This window comes from Amblyomma mixtum, chromosome 3 (genome assembly GCF_055824585.1).
Source record: "Amblyomma mixtum isolate Tamu chromosome 3, ASM5582458v1, whole genome shotgun sequence".
Classification (NCBI taxonomy): domain Eukaryota; kingdom Metazoa; phylum Arthropoda; class Arachnida; order Ixodida; family Ixodidae; genus Amblyomma; species Amblyomma mixtum.
This window is the reverse complement of record NC_143014.1, coordinates 162,389,699-162,410,206: the sequence shown is the minus strand read 5'-3', so window position 1 is coordinate 162,410,206 and position 20,508 is coordinate 162,389,699. Positions and strand designations below refer to the sequence as shown.

The 20,508-nt window shown below is 46.7% G+C and overlaps 1 protein-coding gene across 7 annotated transcripts in view; it reads left to right on the top strand.

The window, feature by feature from the left end:
- Positions 1-20,508, top strand: part of LOC149352552 (uncharacterized) — an 84,634-nt gene continuing 64,126 nt past the window's right edge. For 6 of the 7 annotated variants that reach the window (XR_016290810.1, XR_016290811.1, XR_016290809.1 and 3 more), the window contains exon 1: positions 1-292. Coding sequence is in view for 3 of the 7 variants with exons in the window: in XM_089581742.1 (XP_089437868.1) it covers positions 235-292 (58 nt within the window). In the remaining 4 variants the exon portion in view is untranslated. Of the gene's footprint in view, positions 293-1,697; positions 1,816-20,508 lie in introns of those variants that run through there. The other variant, XR_016290812.1, reaches the window with a different exon arrangement.

Sequence of the window (20,508 nt, the reverse complement as noted above, 5' to 3'; positions counted from 1 at the left end):
AGTTTTTTCCTCCATGTAGTAGAGATCACCGAACGCTATCACGTGGGGACTCTTTTGTTTTTACTGTATTTTTTATACTTTTATGGCTAGGCTTCAAGGCAGTCGCCAGACGCTCCCTCTTCGATTTTTTTCTTCCTCCATGCTGTTCGCATTGGTGCTTGTGCGGTGTCATCGTCCTCGCTGATCAGTATCGGTGCCTGGCTTGAATAACGAAGGCGATGTTAGCGCAACGCCATGGGTCGGAGTGAGTGGAAGTCCGGCTTTCGCTGGCTATGCGCTTGGGGCGTAAGAGGTAAGGCTCCTTTTGCATTCTGTGTCACATTTACGGTGTTGTGTTCATGCACATACCGTATTTACTCGCGTAATGTACAGCGGTGAGCAGCCCGGTACGTCTAGAGCGCGCCGACGGTGCTCTGCGGTAAAAAAATAGAGGAGCCAGTCAGCGCCATCTAACGTTAGGCTCTGTGTTTGAGTTATGCGTCTCGTGCGCATGGAGGAAAGAAGCTCGTGCGCATGCGCGGCAAAAGCAGAGGGATGCCTGCTCAGTTCGTTTCGTGCCGCCAGGGCGCGCTGTCTGCATTTGTGACGAAAATAGAGGAGCCTTTGTGACGCTGTGACGGTGACCAGGGCGTCGCCATGCCGCCGTGTTTCACGAGTGTAACGAGACGGCCAGGCAAGCAAGCGCGAGTGATAGCGAATGATCGCGCATTTGTGCATCGTTCCTAGATCTGTACGGATGCCAAATACAGTGTCCCTTGTAGTGGTTGTTGTTATTAGCTTTTGAAAAGATGGCACATACCCACACTGAGGGATCGGCCAAAAATCTGGAGGCAGAGGTTGTGCTATTCACCTGTACATACCAAAAGCAAAAGAAAAGCACATGGGAGAACACCGGGGGAGTCTACCACAAGGAGGGCAGGGAGTGAAAAGAGATAAGAGTTTGGATGGAAGAGAGAGAGACAAAAAAAGAGGAAGAAGTGATTAATTCAAAATGTAATAAAGCATAGAAAAGAAAATATTGTAACCTTTAGTAAGGCAGTCGATGAGATTCTAGCAAGAAATTTTGAACTAACGCAGTGCAAAGACATGCCATCAAACAATACACCTCTAATGCATGGTACGTGGTGGTGATGCGTTAACCTTATATGGACAAGATGAAAACAGACACCAAATAACCAACTAGGCCCAATTCTCAGCCAGGTGCGTATTTGAAACACACGATCATCCGCTATCACTTGCACTTGCTTTTGAAATGTGCGATCACCCGATGCCACTGGCACTTGCTTGCGATCACCCAATGCCACTTGCACTTGCTTGCCTAGCTGCCTCGTGATTCGCATGAAACGCATTTGTTTTCCGGCCGCTGTTACATATCATTCAGCGCGGCCCCAGAGGCGTGAAGCGCAAGCACTGAGCAGAAATGAGGCCGAGAACCCACGAGCAGGCATCCCTCTGTTTTTGCCGTGCATGCGCACGGGACGCATAACTCAAACCTAAAGCTTGTACATTAGATGACGCTGACTTGCTCCACTGAGGCACTATAGCTAAGCACCGTCAACCCTCTCTAGATAGGGCTGCTCACCACTGTACTCGGGTCTCTAGAATTTAGCCTCCATCGAAATTGGACCGCCGTGGAGAGGTAAATAAGAGTGGTGTTTGTATTTCCACCTCAAAGTAGCGGCTGTTATTTCTTCCAGGAGGATTGGCATGGACTGCCGAGTTGACAAAGTCCATTGGAGTGCCCGGGACATGGATGCAGTACTGGAAGGGCTGCAGGAGATTATCATAGCAGTATAAAATATTATTCTAAAGGTCTTCTTGTTTCCCATTGCAGTGTGCCGAAGCGGGCAGAGCTCACCTCTGTGGGACTCATTGCCGTGTTACGCTGAAGCTTTGTGTCTTGTGTAGAAATATTCTGTGTTCCTTGCCTATCCTGCCTTTTCGACCTGTCCTGAAGGCATGAGAAACACCTCGGCTCAAAAAGAATCTGGAAAATCTGAACTTATAGTGCTCGCGGTCTAAAGGGCACTAGGTGTAACCCCGAACACTCTTACGACACTACCGTGGCCACAGGGCAGTGTGCGCACCCGTGAGCAAACAGTAGCCGTGTTTACATGAATGAGGCAGTAGCGCATCACATTTCCTAGCGTACCTTGCGGAGCCGATATGCTACTGTTTACATGTGCTGCTGCAAGTCCGGTGGAACGTTGATCCTCACCCAATGCACGCGGCAGAGGGGTCCAGCTTTCCCCATCTTGAGCACAGTTTGCTTTGTTATTTGGCCAAGGAGGTATTGTATAGTTGCCACAGGAATGAGACGGTGTGCCTCCAAAACCGTTTCCATTCACTGCAAAAATCGACTCATATAGTTTCAATCCACCCCCGTCTGGTGCATTGGTACGACGCACTTTCGTAGTGCATTATTGCCATTTACATGAATGCAATGCACTAGAAATTTGATGCAATTTGATGCACCTGTTGTCGTATTCATGTAAACTCTGCTAGTGGTGAGCTTCTGTGTGTACTTGGAACAGATGGATTCTTTCTACCTGTCGCTCCCCTCTTTCCTCTTCCTGTCTCCTTCCTGTTCATTTCATGTCCGCTAACTGCAGCTTGGGGGCTTCAGGCTACTGTACAATCCTAAGGTGTGGCTGGTGAAATAAGAGATTCGACATCTGTGCGCGTGGTTGATAGCTGCTGGGGTTTCTTGCAAAGCCAGACATAATGTGTTCGACTACGGGTGCAACAGATGTCACGGCATTGTGCTCCTCAGCTGACACAACATGGCTTATTGGTGACGTCAGACATCCTGGATGGCGCACAACGCATAGCTGGCGGACCACAAGAAATACGAAGATACAGCGTAGTGTCAGTTGGCGCTGTAACTCGAATTGTTTCCTGCCTGCCGAGTACTTTTTGGATGCACCAACTCTCACTTAGCTTCGAATCCACAACTAGGTATACAATTGACCGCAGAAACGTGATGCCTCATAGCATTACAGACAGTGTTAACAAAATAAATAAAAGGGGGCTGTTTTCACAGCTATTTTCGCTCTTGTCTCCGTACTGCACACTTACTTTGGCCACGCTCCCATTCCATACCCCCAACAGGAAATCGCCCCACGTGCACTTAACGGGGTGTTTTAATAATACATCGCCGTCTAAATGACGCTTCATGTTTTCAGAATTTGTTCTAGGATGAACTCGGTTGTTCTTTACGAGGAATGACATCACAGGTGCACAGTGAAATCCGAAAACTGCTTTGAAAACTTTTATTTCCATGTATTGCTATTGGCGCTAAGCCTAAAGCCTACTTTTCACTTCCAGTTTTATCCCAGTCGGGCCGATGGATGGATGGATGGATGGATGGAAAACAGGAGCGTCTCCTTTAAAACGGTGGTGGCAGTTGCCACCATGCTCGGCTTTTTTTTTGTTTAACTGTGTTGTAAATTGTTGTTAAAATTTGCCATTTTCTTTCAGTACAGCTTCCTACACTTCTAACCTTATGTGACCTCTCTGCTTTTGAGCCACCAATCTTCCAATCGCTTTTTGCTAGCTTCCACTGCAGATTTATTTACATGACACCCTTGGGCCTCAGGAAGAGTGACTGTGCCTGCATCGACATCTGGATGGATACCATCACATTTGAGTATGAGATGTTCAATTGTTTCGACAGATCTACCACATAAAACTCATGTGTCAGCTTCTTCGTTAAATTTCTTTTTGTAGCTGCGCATTCTAGAAACCCTGACCTAGCTTCAAAGAGTAAGGTGCTGCCTCTTGAGTTATCATAGAACAATTTCTTCCAAATCTGCCTTCAGTATTGATTTAATTCTATACCGCTTCTTTTCCATTGAATTCATCTAATTTTTACCTTCTGTGGTTTTAACATGTCGTTTAATGCTCTTGCTTTCTCCGTCCTCATGTCGGGCATACCTACTGGTTAGTTTCCTAGTTCTTTTCTGCCATTGTGAGTCAACGCTCTTTCTGTATAAGTGTTTAAATACCTTAGCTGCCCACCTGTTATCGTCGAGTTTCCTCAGGCGTTCTTCATATAGCATTTTACTCTGAGCTTCCCTTGCTTCAAAGGATGCCCAGCCCATATCCCACTGTACTGCCTCGTTTGTGGTTTTGCCATGGGCACCTAGTGCTAATCTCAACAGCTCTCTTATTTACTTCTAATCTCGACTGAACTTCTGCCCTAAAGCACAGAACCGGATTCCCGAAAGTAAGCCCCAACACCATTATTCCTTTCCAAATACCTCTCAGTACTTCATATTTGTTGTACCCCCATGATACTCTATGTTTCATTATCCCGGCATCTCTTCGCCCTTTTGCCCTAGACTGTTCGGGCTTTTCCATATATCTCTGCCTTTCGTTTAACCATATCCCAAGATATTTGTATTCAGCCACTCTGGGTATTTTCGTGGCCTTGTATTGTAAGCACCTGATCAGTTGTATCGCTGAAAATCATCACACCTGACTTAGTTGCACTAAAACTGAGACCTAGAGCGTCTCCTTCGTCTCCACAACAATTAACCAGAGCTTGCAAATCTTCCTGGCTATCTGCTAACAGTACAATATCGTCCTCATACATTAAACCAGGAGCCGTTGCTCAGTGACCTTTCCACGTAATCTGTACGACAGATTATTACCTAGATTACTTCCTTGTAGCCTTCTTTCCATATTTATCATATAAAGCATGAAGAGCAGCAGTGATAGAGGACAAAACACCGTCGAGGGTGGCTCCGTGCAAGCAGAGCCACCGTGTAGAAGTGTGCGAGAGGGGGGTGTCAACCTTCCAAAACTTGCCAGACCAAAGGAGGGCAGATGGCACCCCCGTAAAGAAGAGCAGCAAGATGCTGCAAAGTAGCAGCTTGCCACTAGGTTGCTGACATTATCACCTGGAAACAAATTTGCTGGCAACACCAGGAAAGCCTTCAAAAAAACAAAATACGGCTTGGCCCCAGCATCATCACCACTGGCCTACCAGCAGCCACCCCAGCCACATAAATTTACGCGTTATGTGGCAGGCATCTCATGTACCCATACCTTGGCACCATGAGAGGTGGCTCAGTCACACTCACGGCCACTCGCACTCACATCCACTCAATCACACTCATGTCCACTCACACCCATGACCGCTCGCACTCACATCCACTCACTCACAACCACTCACTCGCACTCATGACCACTCGCACTCGCAACCACTCACTCACACTCATCTCATGACCACTCGCTCTCATGACTCACTCGCGCTCACAACTATTCACTCACTCTCATGTCCACTCTCACGTTCACTCACTCATTGTTTGCTGACAACGGTGGGGATGAGAAATTTACTGCCACGGCTGACTGCCCTCGTGGCTCCCCTAGCATAGCCTGAGTCACAAAGACGTGGTGGTGAGCCGCCCAGGCATTGTCTGGCTAGTTGGCCAATTTTCATAGTTTCGATACTCGAAGAAAGTGGTCACTCATCACCCATATTCCATGCACCGAATGCTATGCACGTGTGCTCCCATGCTTGCTGCTGAGACGATGAGTGCCTGTTCAGCGTCAGCTAAGATGCTTAGACAAGTTTTTGAACGGTGTCCATAGGCATGCGCAGGGTTCTCTATGAGAACGAGCCAAGTTTCAGTGCAGTGCCCCCCAACCTCCTCTCACCTAGGCCCCTAAGGCCAAAACGAAGCGCAAAGATGAGGAATGATTATAAAACATTTATTTCCATGTGAGGGAATTGAAAAATATGCAAGATATTATTCAGCAGTAGTTTTTCTTTTAATCTGTAACATCGGTAGAGGAATACATGGTATAGAGAGGATAAGCGGCTGGTTTTTTCACGCTCAAATGTGCACAAGGAAGGGGGAAGCCTCAGGGTGCTTGCCAGCATTTCCGCAAGAGGTCTTGTCTTCACCCAGACGAAGACAGTCCTCTTGTTGAAACGTTCGCAAGCACCCTGAGGCTTTCCCCTCCCTTGTTCACATTTTGAGTGTCAAAAAATTGAGTGTCGTTTTGTGTGTTCACCACGTGAGTACCAGCAGAGGAAGGCAGTCTCTGCGTTGCTGAAGCATCAATGTAACATTGCATTTCTGGAGTAATTTCCATTCTCTCTAGACCCCAGAAAATGTGACAGATTTGTTTTTTTGGTTACTGTAACTGCAAAAAAAACCCTGAAAAGATTGCCTCAAAATGACCCAGCAAGTAAACAGTTCTTAGAATGCAACATTGTGGGTCTTCGGCTGTTAAAAAACCTTCTTGGCCATAGCACTGCAATGCAAGCAATGACGGAACAGGTTCGACAGAGTAAATGTATGGGGAAGACTTGGCGATTAGGGGACTTAGACGATTAGGAGGGGGGTGCACCCCCTTCCCTTGTGCGTGCGCCTATGACAGTGTTTAAGTAGCAGTAATGAGTTTACCTTGACAATGGTTGGATGGTGTCTAATTACCAATATTTGGTCTTCCTTGGCAGTGAAGTTCCGTTACTCTGCATGAACACATTGGAGTCAAGTGGCGACTATGAATACTTTTCGCGGCATGGAAAATGGAGCGTGTTTTTCAAACGATCAAGTGATTTCCTCATGGAAAGGGAAATGGCTGGAATGGGCTGCAAGTAGAGGATTTCCCCACATAATAACAATGCTAGGGGGAGTTGCCACCATTAATCCATTTACAAAACCTTCTAAGCTTAGTATGTGAGACCGATCTGTGGACACGTCTGCAGTGCAGCACGTTTTCTGCATTGCACATAATCTCTGTCTGAAGGAGGTTTTACAAACCAGCACGGTGTTTTTGAGGCCGGTGCGTGCGGAGACCACATGCGCATCCACGTGGTAATAGGGGATGCTTGCATTGCACCTGATTATTCTCCAACGTCGTTCGTGGAAGAATGCGTATGCAGCTAACTTGTGAGCCATTTTGTAGTGCGCGCCCTTCTGAAATGATAGGACTTTACTGGGAAAAAGCGCTATCCAGAAGTTCGTAGAGGAAATCGTAGTATCCGGTTCAAAGGATACCTCATGCTGTCCAGATACCAGTGTGGGTAGGATTGCTGAAACCGGTGTGTACAAACAGAAGTTAATCCACTTACTGTACTGAAAACATAAAAAATAAACAAAATCGCATTTCACAAGCTCATTTCGATTTCACTCGCCCAGTGCCAAAGATTAGGTGCCACAAATCATAACCACGCCTTACACACATACAGTGGAAGCTTGTATGCAGTTGCAGACTTGCCAGGCCAGCCCCCAGCCGCTCAAATTGCAACAAAATTCTGCTTACATGACCTTTTCATTACAACAAAAAAAAAAAACTTTTTTTTTGGACTCCGGGGAGAGCATGGGGAGCTTAATTTTCAACTCTTTCCTGTTCTACGAGCACACTCCGGAGTCGAACATGCCGGCACCCTTCGACCTGTTTATGAAAAGCTCCTGGCCCCCCTTCTGCCCGCTGCCCTCAGTTTTCTGTTCTCTTCTGGTTACATTCTGGGCTGTGGCATCTGTCAGACGTTTTTTCTCTGCTGCCTTCTCGGTATTGGCAGTTTGAACAGCAGCACTCGCTTGCATGATAATTTTAGGCGAAATGAAAACTGTCGCCCTAGCTTGATTCTTATTAGCTTTCATTCACTTGTACTACTTTTCTTTTGTAGTTTCTTTCTCGAGTGAAACGGTGACAATGCTCAGAGACACTCTATTTGATATCCCTTCCGCGAGTACAGCTGGCCTAATCTTTAGCTGGCGTGCGCGACGGCCGCTTTTTCTGTGCTCCTGCGCTTTGGGATGAAGCAAACTTGCGGAAAGCTCAATATTAAGCACGGGCTTAGTGAGCCTGGGCTTAAGTTTGATATTTTCGCAAGTTTTCTCGGTCATAAGCTGCATGAGCACGGAAAATGCGGCCGTTGCAAACGCCAGCTAAAGATTTGGCCGGCTGTACATCAAAATTAAGTTCAAACTGTTCGTCCAATCAATCAAAAAGGGTGTGGCCAATTTTGTTGCCACCTCATATCCACTGTGGAAAATCGCCGCAATGTTTCATCACAGTTTAGTTTCCCTCTCAATCTTGTTGAGGGAAATTGCGTTGATGATTATTATTGAAGGATGCTTGACGGGGTTCTTGCAGATTCGATATCGCTCAATCACGTTGCTAGACAACACTTCTGAAAAGGTTAACTTTTTATTAACAATTAATAAAACAAAGAAAGATACAAGCAAGGAGAAAACTTATTTACATTTGACTGACGCGTAGTTTTACATGACGAAACTAGCCCTCGGTCCCGCCGAAACAGCTGGTTCAGGTGGGGACAGTTACCAATCAGGTAACTCCACAAACATCCACCCAATAAATCATTGGGCAAAGGAAAACATCACCTATCAACAATTGGGAAAGGACAATGCAGCCAATCAATGATTTTGGAAAGAAGATAACTCATTTCGACAAACACTGTACAAATATGTACACTTTCCGCCATCAAGATTTTGGAGGATTCTCCCTTCCTCCCGTGAGCTTCGCGAACATTCTTGCTTTCCCGCGGTGCAGGTTGTTGCAACCTCTGGTAAACCTAGGTTTGAGAAAAGTCGCCTCAGGGCCTATCTGTTCAGTACCGTCACTTACAAACTGTTTTCATGCGTGCGGCTAGCGTGGCAATGTCCTGTTGTCCGCGCCTCAAGCTGTCAACGCGCGCCGCCTTAGACATGGGACAAAAGCTACGCAGTGCGGATCCACTTCACCACAAGAACGTGCACAATGGGATGCGACCCGACGTATACGTTCCCGGAGGGGGTTTGACCTTTCCCATTATCCTGGAATCCTCCGCTGTCCGGCTCCCCTTATTCCGCTGGGTAGCGAGTGTGACTCACCACCTTCTCTGCAGTTGTGCGGAGGGCAGAAAAAAAAATACTCGATGGAAATTTCTTTATCGCGAACCTAGACACGGCAAACAATGCACAGCACTGGGAGCTTCACTATCACCATTGGCACGAAACAATCATTTCTGGCGCAAATTAAAAAACTTATTACCAGTCTGGATATCTCCTTGGGTGTCAAAGGCATCACCATGTCTGATACTATATATACAAAAAATAAAAACCGCATGCTTGATTTGCAACGCTGGGCTTTTTCAAGCACATGATGGAAACAAGAATCCTCCGAAGTTACCGAAAAGTGCACTTGGTTTTCGTGCCGTTTCCGGGCTTGAGTCGAGCTTGTGCAGTTCAAGAGCTGGGCCAAGTAGTTTTTGCATGGGTCCGGCCCAACCAACAAGTTACAACTAGAGCAGAGCTCTGCAATGTGCACACCTGGGCACTGAAAAAACCTAAGAGTCAACTGCAGCGCTCGAGATTCCATATTACGGTAGTTATTGCTGAGAAGTGGAAGTCGTTGCTTCAGCAGTAAGCATTGTAACTCTTGTGTATATGAGATCAAGCCATGTGGGGAGCGTGGCAAGAGACGTCTATCTACATTTTCAGGACTGACAGTGTAAAACTCGATAAAGGAGCTCACAAAACTTGTAGCGGCTCATTGCATCCGCGAAAGGCATGCGCCCGTGCCAACGGTGAACTACAAAAGCAACGAAAGATTGCTGTGCCCGTGACAGTGGAATCCTCTGCTTCGGTTGTCCAAAGACACCAGCATGATGCCTTATGCTGCCTCGAGCGCCCTCAGTAGTGAATATTTGCTTCCCTCAGCTGTCAAAAACATGAAAATGGCTAAGTGGGTATCGGGGTCATGAAACGTACGTGGCCGACTTCGCTGTCCACCACTCACATCCACTCATTGCTTCTCACGTCCACTCACAACCACTCATGTCCACTGACATCCCCTCATCAATCATGTCCACTCACCGCTCACCTCTACTCACGCTCACATCCACTCACTCTGCTCAGAAATGACTTTTGGCGGCCCAATGCAGAACAGAGAGCATAATAATATGCTCGGATGATCGGCCAAATGGCCATATCTTGGATAAGCTGGGCCGATTTTATTGTCTATAGTAAAGACTTTAATCTTGTCGAGAGAATAAGGTTCGACCAGATGGAGTGGGAGGGCATAAGGGAAATGCTGGACAGCTTTTACTTTGATATAATGACGATCCAGTTGGAGAGGAATTCGCAAAGCTGAAGTACGTTCAAACCTCTGCACCATAAAGAGTGCACTTCAATAAAACATGATGCTTGGCTAGTTGGTGATTCATATTTGTAATGAAGACAGCGCAAAAAAGGCAACCACAGAAGAGAAGACGGCACGACACAAAGAACGCTCGATGAAAGAGGGTGAATTGAGTGATGTGGCGGATGAGGGAACACACAAAAAGATTGATTCATTGTAGTAGAAATGTACTTCTATAAAACATGGTGCTGGGCTAGTTGGAGATTCGTACTTTTGAACGAAGACAGTGCAAAAAAGGCAACTACAGAAGAGAAGACGGCATGACAAAAAGAATGTTCTTTGTGTCGTGTCATCTTCTCTTCTGCGGTTGTCTTTTTTTGCTCCGTCTTCGTTCCAGATAAAGAGTGCCAATGTGTTTATTTCAATCCTGAAAATGTAACAAATCTTCTTCAGCTTGCATCTGTCTCATCACCTTCCCTTAGCAGGGGCTCTTGAAAGTTGCTTAATATTGCACAAACAGTCCACATCTGGTTGGCTAATGGAGCCAAAGAAATTGGCAAAGGATGGTCGAATATGTCATCATCAGCCTGACTACACCCACTGCAGGGCAAAGGCCTCTCCCATGTCTCTACAACTAACCCTGTCCTTTGCCAGCTGTGGCCACTGTATCCCCTCAAACCTCTTAATCTCATCTGCCCACCTAACTTTCTGCTGCTCCCTGCTATGCTTGCCTTCTCTTGGAATCCACTCTGTTACCCTTAAGGACCAGTGGTTATCTTGCCTTCGCATTACATGCTCTGCCCAAGCCCATTTCTTTCTCTTGATTTCAACTAGGATGTCATTAACCCTCATTTGTTCCCACTCTGCCCGCTTCCGGTCTCTTAACGTTACAACTATCATTTTTCTTTCCATAGCTCGCTGTGTTGTCCTTAAGCTGAACCCTTTTTGTTAGCCTCCATGTTTCTGCCCCGTAAGTGAGTACCAGTAAGATACAGCTGTTGCATACTTTTCTCTTGAGGGATATTGGTAAACTGCCATGCATGATCTGAGAGACCCTGCCATATGCGCTCCATCCCATTTTTATTCTTCTTGCTATTTCCCTCTCATGGTCCGGATCAGCACCCACTACCTGCCCTAAGTAAACGTATTTCCTTACCAATTGTGAACTGCTGTTCCCTTGCGAGACTGTTGAACATTACTTTGGTTTTCTGCATGTTAATTTTGAGACCTACCGTTCTCTTTTGCGTGTCTAACTCATTGATCATGCTTTGCAGCTCATCTCCTGAGTGACTTAGCAAGGCAATGTCATCAGCGAATCACAATTTACTGCGGTATTCTTCATTAACTCCTATCCCCAACTGTTCCCAATCGAGGCCTCCGAACACCTCCTGTAAACAGGCTGTGAATAGCATTGCCGAGATCATGTCTCCCTGCCTGACACCCTTCCTTATTGGAATTTTATTGCTGACTTTATGAAGGACTAAGGTAGCTATGCAGTCGTTATATCGTCCAGTATTTTCACATGAGACTCTTCTACACCCTGATTCCACGATATGTGCATGGCTGCTGAGGCTTCCACTGAGTGAAAGGCAAACAGCGCAAAGACGAAGACTGCAGCAGAAGAAACACAGGACGAGCGCTGACTCACTACTGAAAGTTTATTCTAAGAGAGCAACATAGTATATGGAAGAAGTGGCCAACCTATCAACAAGCATACAAACACAAACCTGTGCTGCTACGGGGTATCAAGGCATGCAACCTCATAATCATGTTATAAAATAGATGGCTTACTAACGCACAACCTTGTTTTCTTCCTCATGTGGTAGGCTTCCATAATCTCATGTGTCAAGCGAAACGGGTGCTTGTACAGGATATCACAATAGTGCAAGGAAGGAAAACAAGATTTGCAATCGCGGACACGGTCAACGAGATTATGATGTTTTGTTATTGGGGTGTAATAAGACAGCCAAAAAGCTTAGGAATTCAGCTTTGGTGCCTAGTCTAGAAAAAGAGAAGGAAAGAAAAGTTTGCCATTCTCTCTTATGTACACCATCTGTCACATAATCTTATAAATGTGGCAAAAAGATATGACGAAGGGGTTGTTTTCTCTGCACCCAAGAAACTTAAAAGGGTTTGTGCGATTTTGCAAAAAAAAGGCTGAGCAACTAAAAGAATCAGAAATAACCTGTGGGGTTAAGCATGAAACAAAGTATGCGCCATGCACAGAGAATCCCAATGCCAAGCGAACAAGTGTATATCGGGCAGACTGGACGATGCATTAATGTACGTTTGAAAGAGCAGGCGAATAATTTGAAAGTTAAAAACTCTACTAATCTCATTGACCATGTCCGTGACTGCAAATCTTGTTTTCCTTCCTTGCACTATTGTGATATCCTATACAAGCACCCATCCCGCTTGACACGTGAGATTATGGGAGCCTACCACATGAGGAAGACAGCAAGGTTGTGCGTTAGTAAGCCATCTATTTTATCACATGATAGTGAGGTTGCATGCCTTGATGCCACGTAGCAACATAGGTTTGTGTTTGTATGATGTTGATAGGTTGGCCACTTTTTCCATATATTGTGTTGCTGTCTTAGAATAAACTTTCAGTTGTGAGTCAGCGCTCGTCCTGTGTTTCTACTGCTGCAGTCTTTGTCTTTGCACTGTTTGCCTTTCAGTATGTACCACCAACTCGCCCATTTAGCTCTTTTGCTGAACTTAATTTCCACTGAGTATCAAATATCGAATTTGTGGTAGGCCTTTATACGTTGTATCCACCTTTCCACATGGATACGAAGAGTTGCAGCGTCTTGAGTTTTGCTTACCTCAGTCAAAGTGAACTGGTTGCTCCTCAAGAAGGGTGGCAGGTTTAGTGCTACACCCTTTTGTCACAAGAGGTCTGCAGTGAGGAAGCCTTTGTCAGCCATTGCTGAATCACCTCGGTCAAACTCTCCAGGTCTAAGAAGCCGCCCCTAATCCCCTAATCACGCACTGTCTGTCTGATGAAAAGCTCAGATACAAAAGTAACCTGACCACAGGGAGCAACTCCGATAACTCTTTTGAGTGTGTGGGCCGATTTGTAGTGGGAGTACAGCTGGGTCTGAGTTACAAAAGGTGTTTGCACATTGAAGCGTATATCAGTAGCATCGAGGAGGACAGATGTTGAGGCATAGTCCTTAAATGCCTGTGGCATGTCTTCATCAGTAGTTTGCCATGACAGCCAAAGTGGCATTGTTGTGAGCTGCAAGTACATGAACTCTATTCATTCAGAAAATATACGCGAGACAGTACTAGGCGATAGACAAAATAGGTGGCCTAGGTGTCGGTGAAACACACCAAGTCGAAGTTTCGTAAGAACCAAGAACAGCTGGTTCTCCACACACAGCTTTTGTGGTCTAGCTGCCATCATACTTGTATGATCACTGGCTTCTACTTCTGGCTTTGTATTGTTTAATGTTTTTTTTTCCCATTTTTGCCAGGTTCAAGGTATTCAAACAGGGCAATAAAGCTGCTACAGTCTGGTAGACCAGTATAAAACTGGATAAACTTCTGTATTCCAAAGGGTGCTGACTCTTATTTAAGCTTTTCCACAATGCGCTGGGCATCAACAAGCTCGTTACAAAGAAGGTTGAGACCCTGAGTCGGTGCATATATTTTATTCTCAACATACTCCACTTTTCCTTTCAGCTCAAGTAGTTCTTGTCTGCTCGCAGCAAAATGTGCTTGCAGCGGTACAGTGGTGAGCAGCCTTGTCTAGAGCGCTTGAGCAGTGCGCACTTGGTAACAAAAACCGAAATTAGAGAGCAGCCCCTCATTACAGGGCAAAGTTTTCCTGCCTGCTTTGTTTACGAGGCTATCTGGCGCTACTTCCGTGTGCAAGCGTTGCAGCTGGACCCTAGAGGCTGCCACAAAATCTGGATTTGTTTGCAAGGAAGTGCACCGCCCGAGCGCTCTAGACAAGGTTGCTCACCACTGTACCTCATTATCTCTGTTCGAAGCACATTGTCCCTGAAGCATCCACTCATTATCATCACTAGCATCGAGTTGTGCCTGTAATTTAGAGATAGTGGCACTGCATGTGCATGTGCCACAAAAACTTTGTTGTAGTGAAGGCACGTTTGCAGGAAAAACCTGCTTTAGCGGACAGGGGAATATGGTGGTGGTGGGAACCGGGAATATGGTGGCCGCGGCTGGCGAAGGACAGGGTTAATTGGAGAGACATGGGAGAGGCCTTTGCCCTGCAGTGGGCGTGGCCAGGCTGATGATGATGATGATTATGACCGTGCCGTGAAGATAGACTTTCAGGAACTACATCCAGGGATGGTGCTTCGTTCTCACTATGCATGCCACTCTGAGAATCTTATTATTCCTCTTGAGTCTTGTGTCGCTTTTTCTTGGGAATCAGGCATTCCAGGCGGTCACATGGCAGTTTCCTTGAGGGCTTGGGTTTGCAAAATGTAAATACTGATGACACAGCAGAGTGGTGGTGGAGGAGGCAAGGCCACTTGCCTCACTGTTCCAGTAGTCAGGCTCTGTGAAATGAAGGGAACACACATTGGTCACATTTGAGTTCTTGAAAGGTCCCTCATCTCTCCGTATCGCAGCTATCCACTTTCTTTTCAATTCCTTGTCAGTGGGAAATCTGTGAATCGAAACCTGAAAATAAACCACTGCTATTAATACACGCCCCTGTTCGTGGTCATCGCTATGTATATGTAGACTCCGAATCATGCACGCAGACGGCTGTGACAAAGCAACGTTGAGCAGTAACCTGTAATGCTAGAGATTCTTGAAATAAAGTTCCCAAAAAAATTATGTTGTCGATGATTTGCTCAGACAACAAATCAGCTGTCAAGGGGGTTGACGAAAATACTTCTGAATTTCCATTACGTAGTAAGGTGACGCGTAGGGTGCCTTGATCTCCGCTCGCCTCATCCTAGCGATGCGGAATGATCAGTGCCGCAGACCAGTAGGGTTTCTGCAGATCGCACACTTCCTTGGTAAACTAGGCAAACATGGAATCCAGCTATGGGCTCACGCATAGCCTATGGTGTTTAGTTTGCTCTAATCTAAAAGGATCTGGGTATAGACCCCGTAAACATTGTGAACGAAGAACAAATCACAACAGCAAATCATGTAACCAGGATAACGTGCATGCTTTGCAGTACGTAGCTTAGATTGCAGTGGACTGTGAACACAACTTTCTGCCGATTGAAAGTGAAAACTTGGTGAAATGCCCTATACACACGGGAGTTATGTAAAGCTGTCTACTCGAATACTTTAAACTGACAAGCAGCAATGCTAGAAACAACACGCATGTAGTACGTACTACCTTTCGTTCGTCCTTGTCGACATAACCGGATTGGTTACACATCGGAACGTAGCAATGAGTGGGCATATTGAATCACATTCGCGAAAGTGCGCAGGCGTTTGATACACATTATTAAATATTGAAAGAGGACCTGTTGTGGCTGAACATACGACTGTAAACACACTGATAAAGCAGGTGACAGCACTGACAGAGGCATGACCCGCATATCCATGGAGGAAGGAAAGAGTTCTTTCCTTCCTTTATGCATATATTTTATGCCCCTTTTCTACAGTGCTCTAGAACCTTGGCATTTTACCTTCACCATGGCGGACGGCGCACAGTGTTGCCTGAGGTTTCGAAAGGAGTGATCGGCTGCGGCTTCGGGCTTGAAGCCTGTCAGGGTGGGCGTACTTTTTCATGCCAAAAAACAAAAAACTGTGGCGATAGTCTAGTGCTCATGTAGTGGCCAGCGAAGTTGATCTTTTCGCGCTGCTGCAGGTTCGAAACCCAGTCGTGGCAATATTTTTTTCTGCAGGTATCTGAAAGGCTCCAGGCAGACATCAGCTTTTCCAGGATTGCTAGTGAAGTAGTGCTTTAACAGCAAAAAAATAAAAAATACAGGCCGAGAGCCCGTTCCGCCCCTCCTCCCCTTGGCTTGACTGTTTACTTTTTTGGCCACTCGCTTCCCCAGGCAGGAGAACAGAACTTTTAGGCTGTGCTCTCTTGTGTTCCTTGCCTTGCATTTGGCCAGTTGTCTACAGATTAAAGGAGTGTTTGTACTTAGCAGAGGTCTAGCTACCAGGCAGTCAATACACGAAATGACCCAGAAGTTTCTTTTGCAGTTTTGATATGCAAAATTTTGTTGCAAAAGAAATGGCTGTATTATCTCCTGAACTAATTACGTGGTACCTAGACAACAAGCCAAATGTCAGACAAAAGGGGCAAGAGACAGCAAAGCAACAAGTTTTCTCACACACTCTCAATGCACACATTTTGTCTCCCAAGCATGCAAGACGTTTGTACTTTCATCACAGTTCTTATTGCTTGTGAGATGGCAAGTATGGGCTCTTCGTGAAGTGCCTTTCATTTAACAGCATTAAATTACCACCGATACAAAAAAGTTAAAATGCATATATATACAGCTAGGTAGGACCTCTATCATCCAACTACTAGCATCGGATACCACAGCTACAGAAGAGCTACAGTGCTTCTTTACAGCTAAACAAGGTACCAGCTAGAAGCCTACAAGATGTCAAGAAAAACCTTGTTATCGACAGCGCATTAGCCTAGGCTACAGGAGGTCTTCAATACTTTGGATGCCCATATAAAATCTTGGCTACGCATCTTAAAGACGTTAAAATGTCTTGGTGTAGATGACTTGTAGATTTCTACAAGCACTTTTTCTTTCGCCGGTCGGTTTTTGCCAGGCCTATCACACCCCCCTCACAACTGATGTCAAGAAGGCAGCGCTCACAAGGCAGTATTCAAGCGAAAGACGGCACTTAGTGGTTGCCGAGATGAGGAAATGGGAGTTATTTAGAATTGTAAATTACTGGCTTACTTTTGAGGACTTATATGTGGCATGCACGCTTCATGGCATTCACTGTACATAATGCATGCATTTGATAGCCTCTTTCAAAAATCTTAAATCGTTTCATAGGCCCTTTAATGACTGCCTTATTGCACTATACACCAAGCCATGCTTTAAGCTCTCTAGGTTCTTGCCCTGAACATCCGAAAACTGGCTGCACTAGGGATGGTGAACCAACGAAGTTGCAATCAGCTCTGGACAGGATGCTGGAAGGGAAATAAAGGTTTATTCTCTCCTTCTCAAGTGACTACAGCAGTCGCAAAATCAGTTCTTGCCGCCTGCCGCCCTTCACGTGTGGTCTCTGCCATTTTAAACTCAAGAGTAACTATTCAGAACGGTTCTCTGTCCTGCGCTTGTACTTGAACAGCGTGACCCACAGTTGAAGCTGGCAGTGACGGCAGTGACTGCTGTCGGTCAGTGTTGTATCCCTTCTAGCTGTCAGTGCTGGGGACCTCTGGGTCGGGATCTCCTGCTTGTGCTGCTCTGAAAGGTGGACTGAAAACTGGCGTTGTTTTCGCCGCGTTGGTGGCAGGTGCAGATATGGCCGGAACTTTTGCGCAAAGGCACTCTTTCTGCGACCGGTACAGACCGGCGAAAAGCCTGTGGTTCCGGGGTCGGCATTCTCGAAGCGTGCTCAGAGAAGTGCTCTTCAAACCCTCCATATGCATAGATCAGTCTTGCTAGGAGTAGTCTTTCTTCAGGTCCCAAAAGAGGTTCCTGCGGCTGCGAGGCAAAGCTTTCTAGAGAGGTCTTGCTGGGCGCCGCCCTTTGTCGCGAAGAATGATCACCAGCTGCAGAGAAGCCATAGTCCGAGAGCCTGACGTTTCGTTGGCGCAGCGCTCGCGCAGTCATGACGGAAGTTCTTCCCTGTCGTTCTTCCCTTTGATGTGGCATCACTGGTGACATCTGCCGGCGGTACGCAGTGCCGGCTGTGTTTCTAAGGCGATGCTTTACGCTCGGCCTGGGCGCAGAGTGGTGGCCTGAGTCGCTCCTTGAAGGGCTGACGTCGCTAGAAGCCTTGACTGCCGCAGGGGCTCTGGTGCGCAGCCATCTGACGACCTTGGCAAGAGCGCAGAACGCGAGAAGTGGGAAAGCAGCCATGAACTTCAAGCGGCGTGCCAAATGCTGCGCGATGCCAGAGGCAACCTGCACGAGCCTCGACACGAACCTCAAGCCGTCTGCCATGCGGACGCCAAGGCCAGGTCGCCGCTGGGCGCTGTCGCCGCTCAGCCTCTCATCGCGGCCTCTCACCCTGGTGACGAACTCCCGGGCGTATGCAAGCGCCATAGCGATCCTACGGAACTCGTACGTGCCTTCTGTGTGGCGGGTTCTTGAGACTGCCCTCCGTCGGCCAGAGCTGGTCGCAGCAGAACGAATGGCGACTGCTGTCGGGAGAGGACGTGGCTGTTCTGATGACTGCGCGTTCGAGCACGTGCACGTGCGGCTCCGTCGTCGTCTTCCCTCGAGCGGGGTGGCACGCTCAGCCGCTCATGAAAAGTATGCGCGGCGCTGAGGAGGTGTACCGTGTTCTGCAACTTTATCGGCACAGGTTTGAAAAATTCTCCCGCCACAACCGTTGGCTCGTTTTTGGTGAAACCGCGCACAAAGCTTCCTTATTGTTGTCCGTTTTAAGGCATAGTAAGTATAAAAGTGGTACTTACCAGGTTTGGTCACGCGAGATGCGAAACCAGAAGCACCCGTGTTGAGATCGAGCCGTCGCCATCGAATTTCTGCCGAAATGTACTGGTGACGCCAGCTGGCATACCTGAAGGAAAGCGCCGTGAAAGCAGACGGCAGAAATACGACGAGACAATGGACAAGATATCTTTTATTGGTAAATCACCGTCAAGTCATTTAATTTGTTTACGATAGTTTTCAAAATGCGTTGGCCGAAAAATATTTCACGCGCTTAAGCAGACGACATGGCCCGAACGACGCATTCAAATCAAGCAGCCACGCTCGCTGCAGCGCTCGCCTCGGCGCTTTCCTTCAGCGATGCCAGATGGCGCCACCAGTACATTTCGGTAGAAATTCGATGACGACGGCTCGATCTCAACACGGGTGCTTCTGGTTTCGCATCTCGTGTGACCAAACCTGGTAAGTACCACTTTTATACTTACTATGCTTAAAACGGACAACAATAAGGAAGCTTTGTGCGCGGTTTCACCACAAACGAGCCAACGGTTGTGGCGGGAGAATTTTTCAAACCTGTGCCGATAAAGTTGCAGAACACGGTATAAGGACAATTTGCTGCACAAACAGGCCACTTCTACTCAGGTCAATTTCTTTTTGAAACGGAGCGCGTACTTTCTAGTCGTCTTAATTGACAACCGAAAAAAAAAAGATACGAAGAATAACACAAGAGGGCGTTCGAAGCAGAAAACGATTTGATGACAGAGAGAGAAGGTGAAATGACAGAAATTGCATAGCAGCAATACAGCTCAGCACAGAACTAAGAATCCTGGCGCGCTGGGAGAGCAATTAATTGTGAATTAAGTTGGTTCAAAAATATTCATTTGAGTGTAAAGTTCCAGAGCGACTCAGGCGATGAGGGACACTGTAATGAAGTGCTTCGGAAATTTCGAGCACCTGGGGTTCTTTACCGAGCACTGACATCGCAGTGTATTCGGCACAGGCCTCTAGGATTTCGCCTTCATCGAAATTTGACCACCGCGGCCGGGATCGAACCCGCGTCTTTCGGGTCAACAGCCGAGCACCATAACCACTGAGACACCGCGGCGGCAATAAAGTTTCGACGCGAGTGCCCAAGGAAAAGGAGCAAATCTTCCGGTGTGCGCAGTTGGAGTTGCTCTTGCGCTAAAACTCGAGGCATAAATACTTTTTAGAGTGTTGGCTCTTATTAGCTCGTTCCTCAGTTTCACGCCGCCGTTTAACGTCCGCAGCGCCACCTGTCTGGCTTGGCAGGTGGCGAAGTGGAGAGAGGAAAATCTCCTTTTCACTTTTAGGGGAGAGGAGGGAAGATAAAGAGGGAGAGAGGGTAGGAGGCGCAAAGGATGTAAAGCTCGCGCTATCGAAACTCATTTGTTTATTTTTTTTTGCCAGTAAAGCCCTCCGCCGGTCAGGTAAAGCAACAAATTATTTTGGAAACACATCAACAGCTAGCGGCGTCATGCAGACGCACTTGAGGCCAAGTCATTGATCGCCTCATTGTTCCGGCGTGTGACGCCCGGGTGAATTTTCGAAATTATTACATCTAAAAATGTCTAAAAATAAAAGTAGTCGGAATGTTTGCTTGCACATAAATGAGCATTAGTATACCAGCGATGACGCTGCAAATATATTGTTTTGGGGATGGGCGTGCGCTGTAATCGGCATTAAAATAATTATACCGAACACTTATCTTAGAGGTGGTGCTTGACTAAAACTATAGCATTTTTTTCTGTTAGCCATAAGAAAGCAGCTGGTAGGGGCATTTCATGCGTGTTTTGAACGTGCACAGAACTGCTAAGCCGCCCCAACAAAATGAAGTATTTTGCGA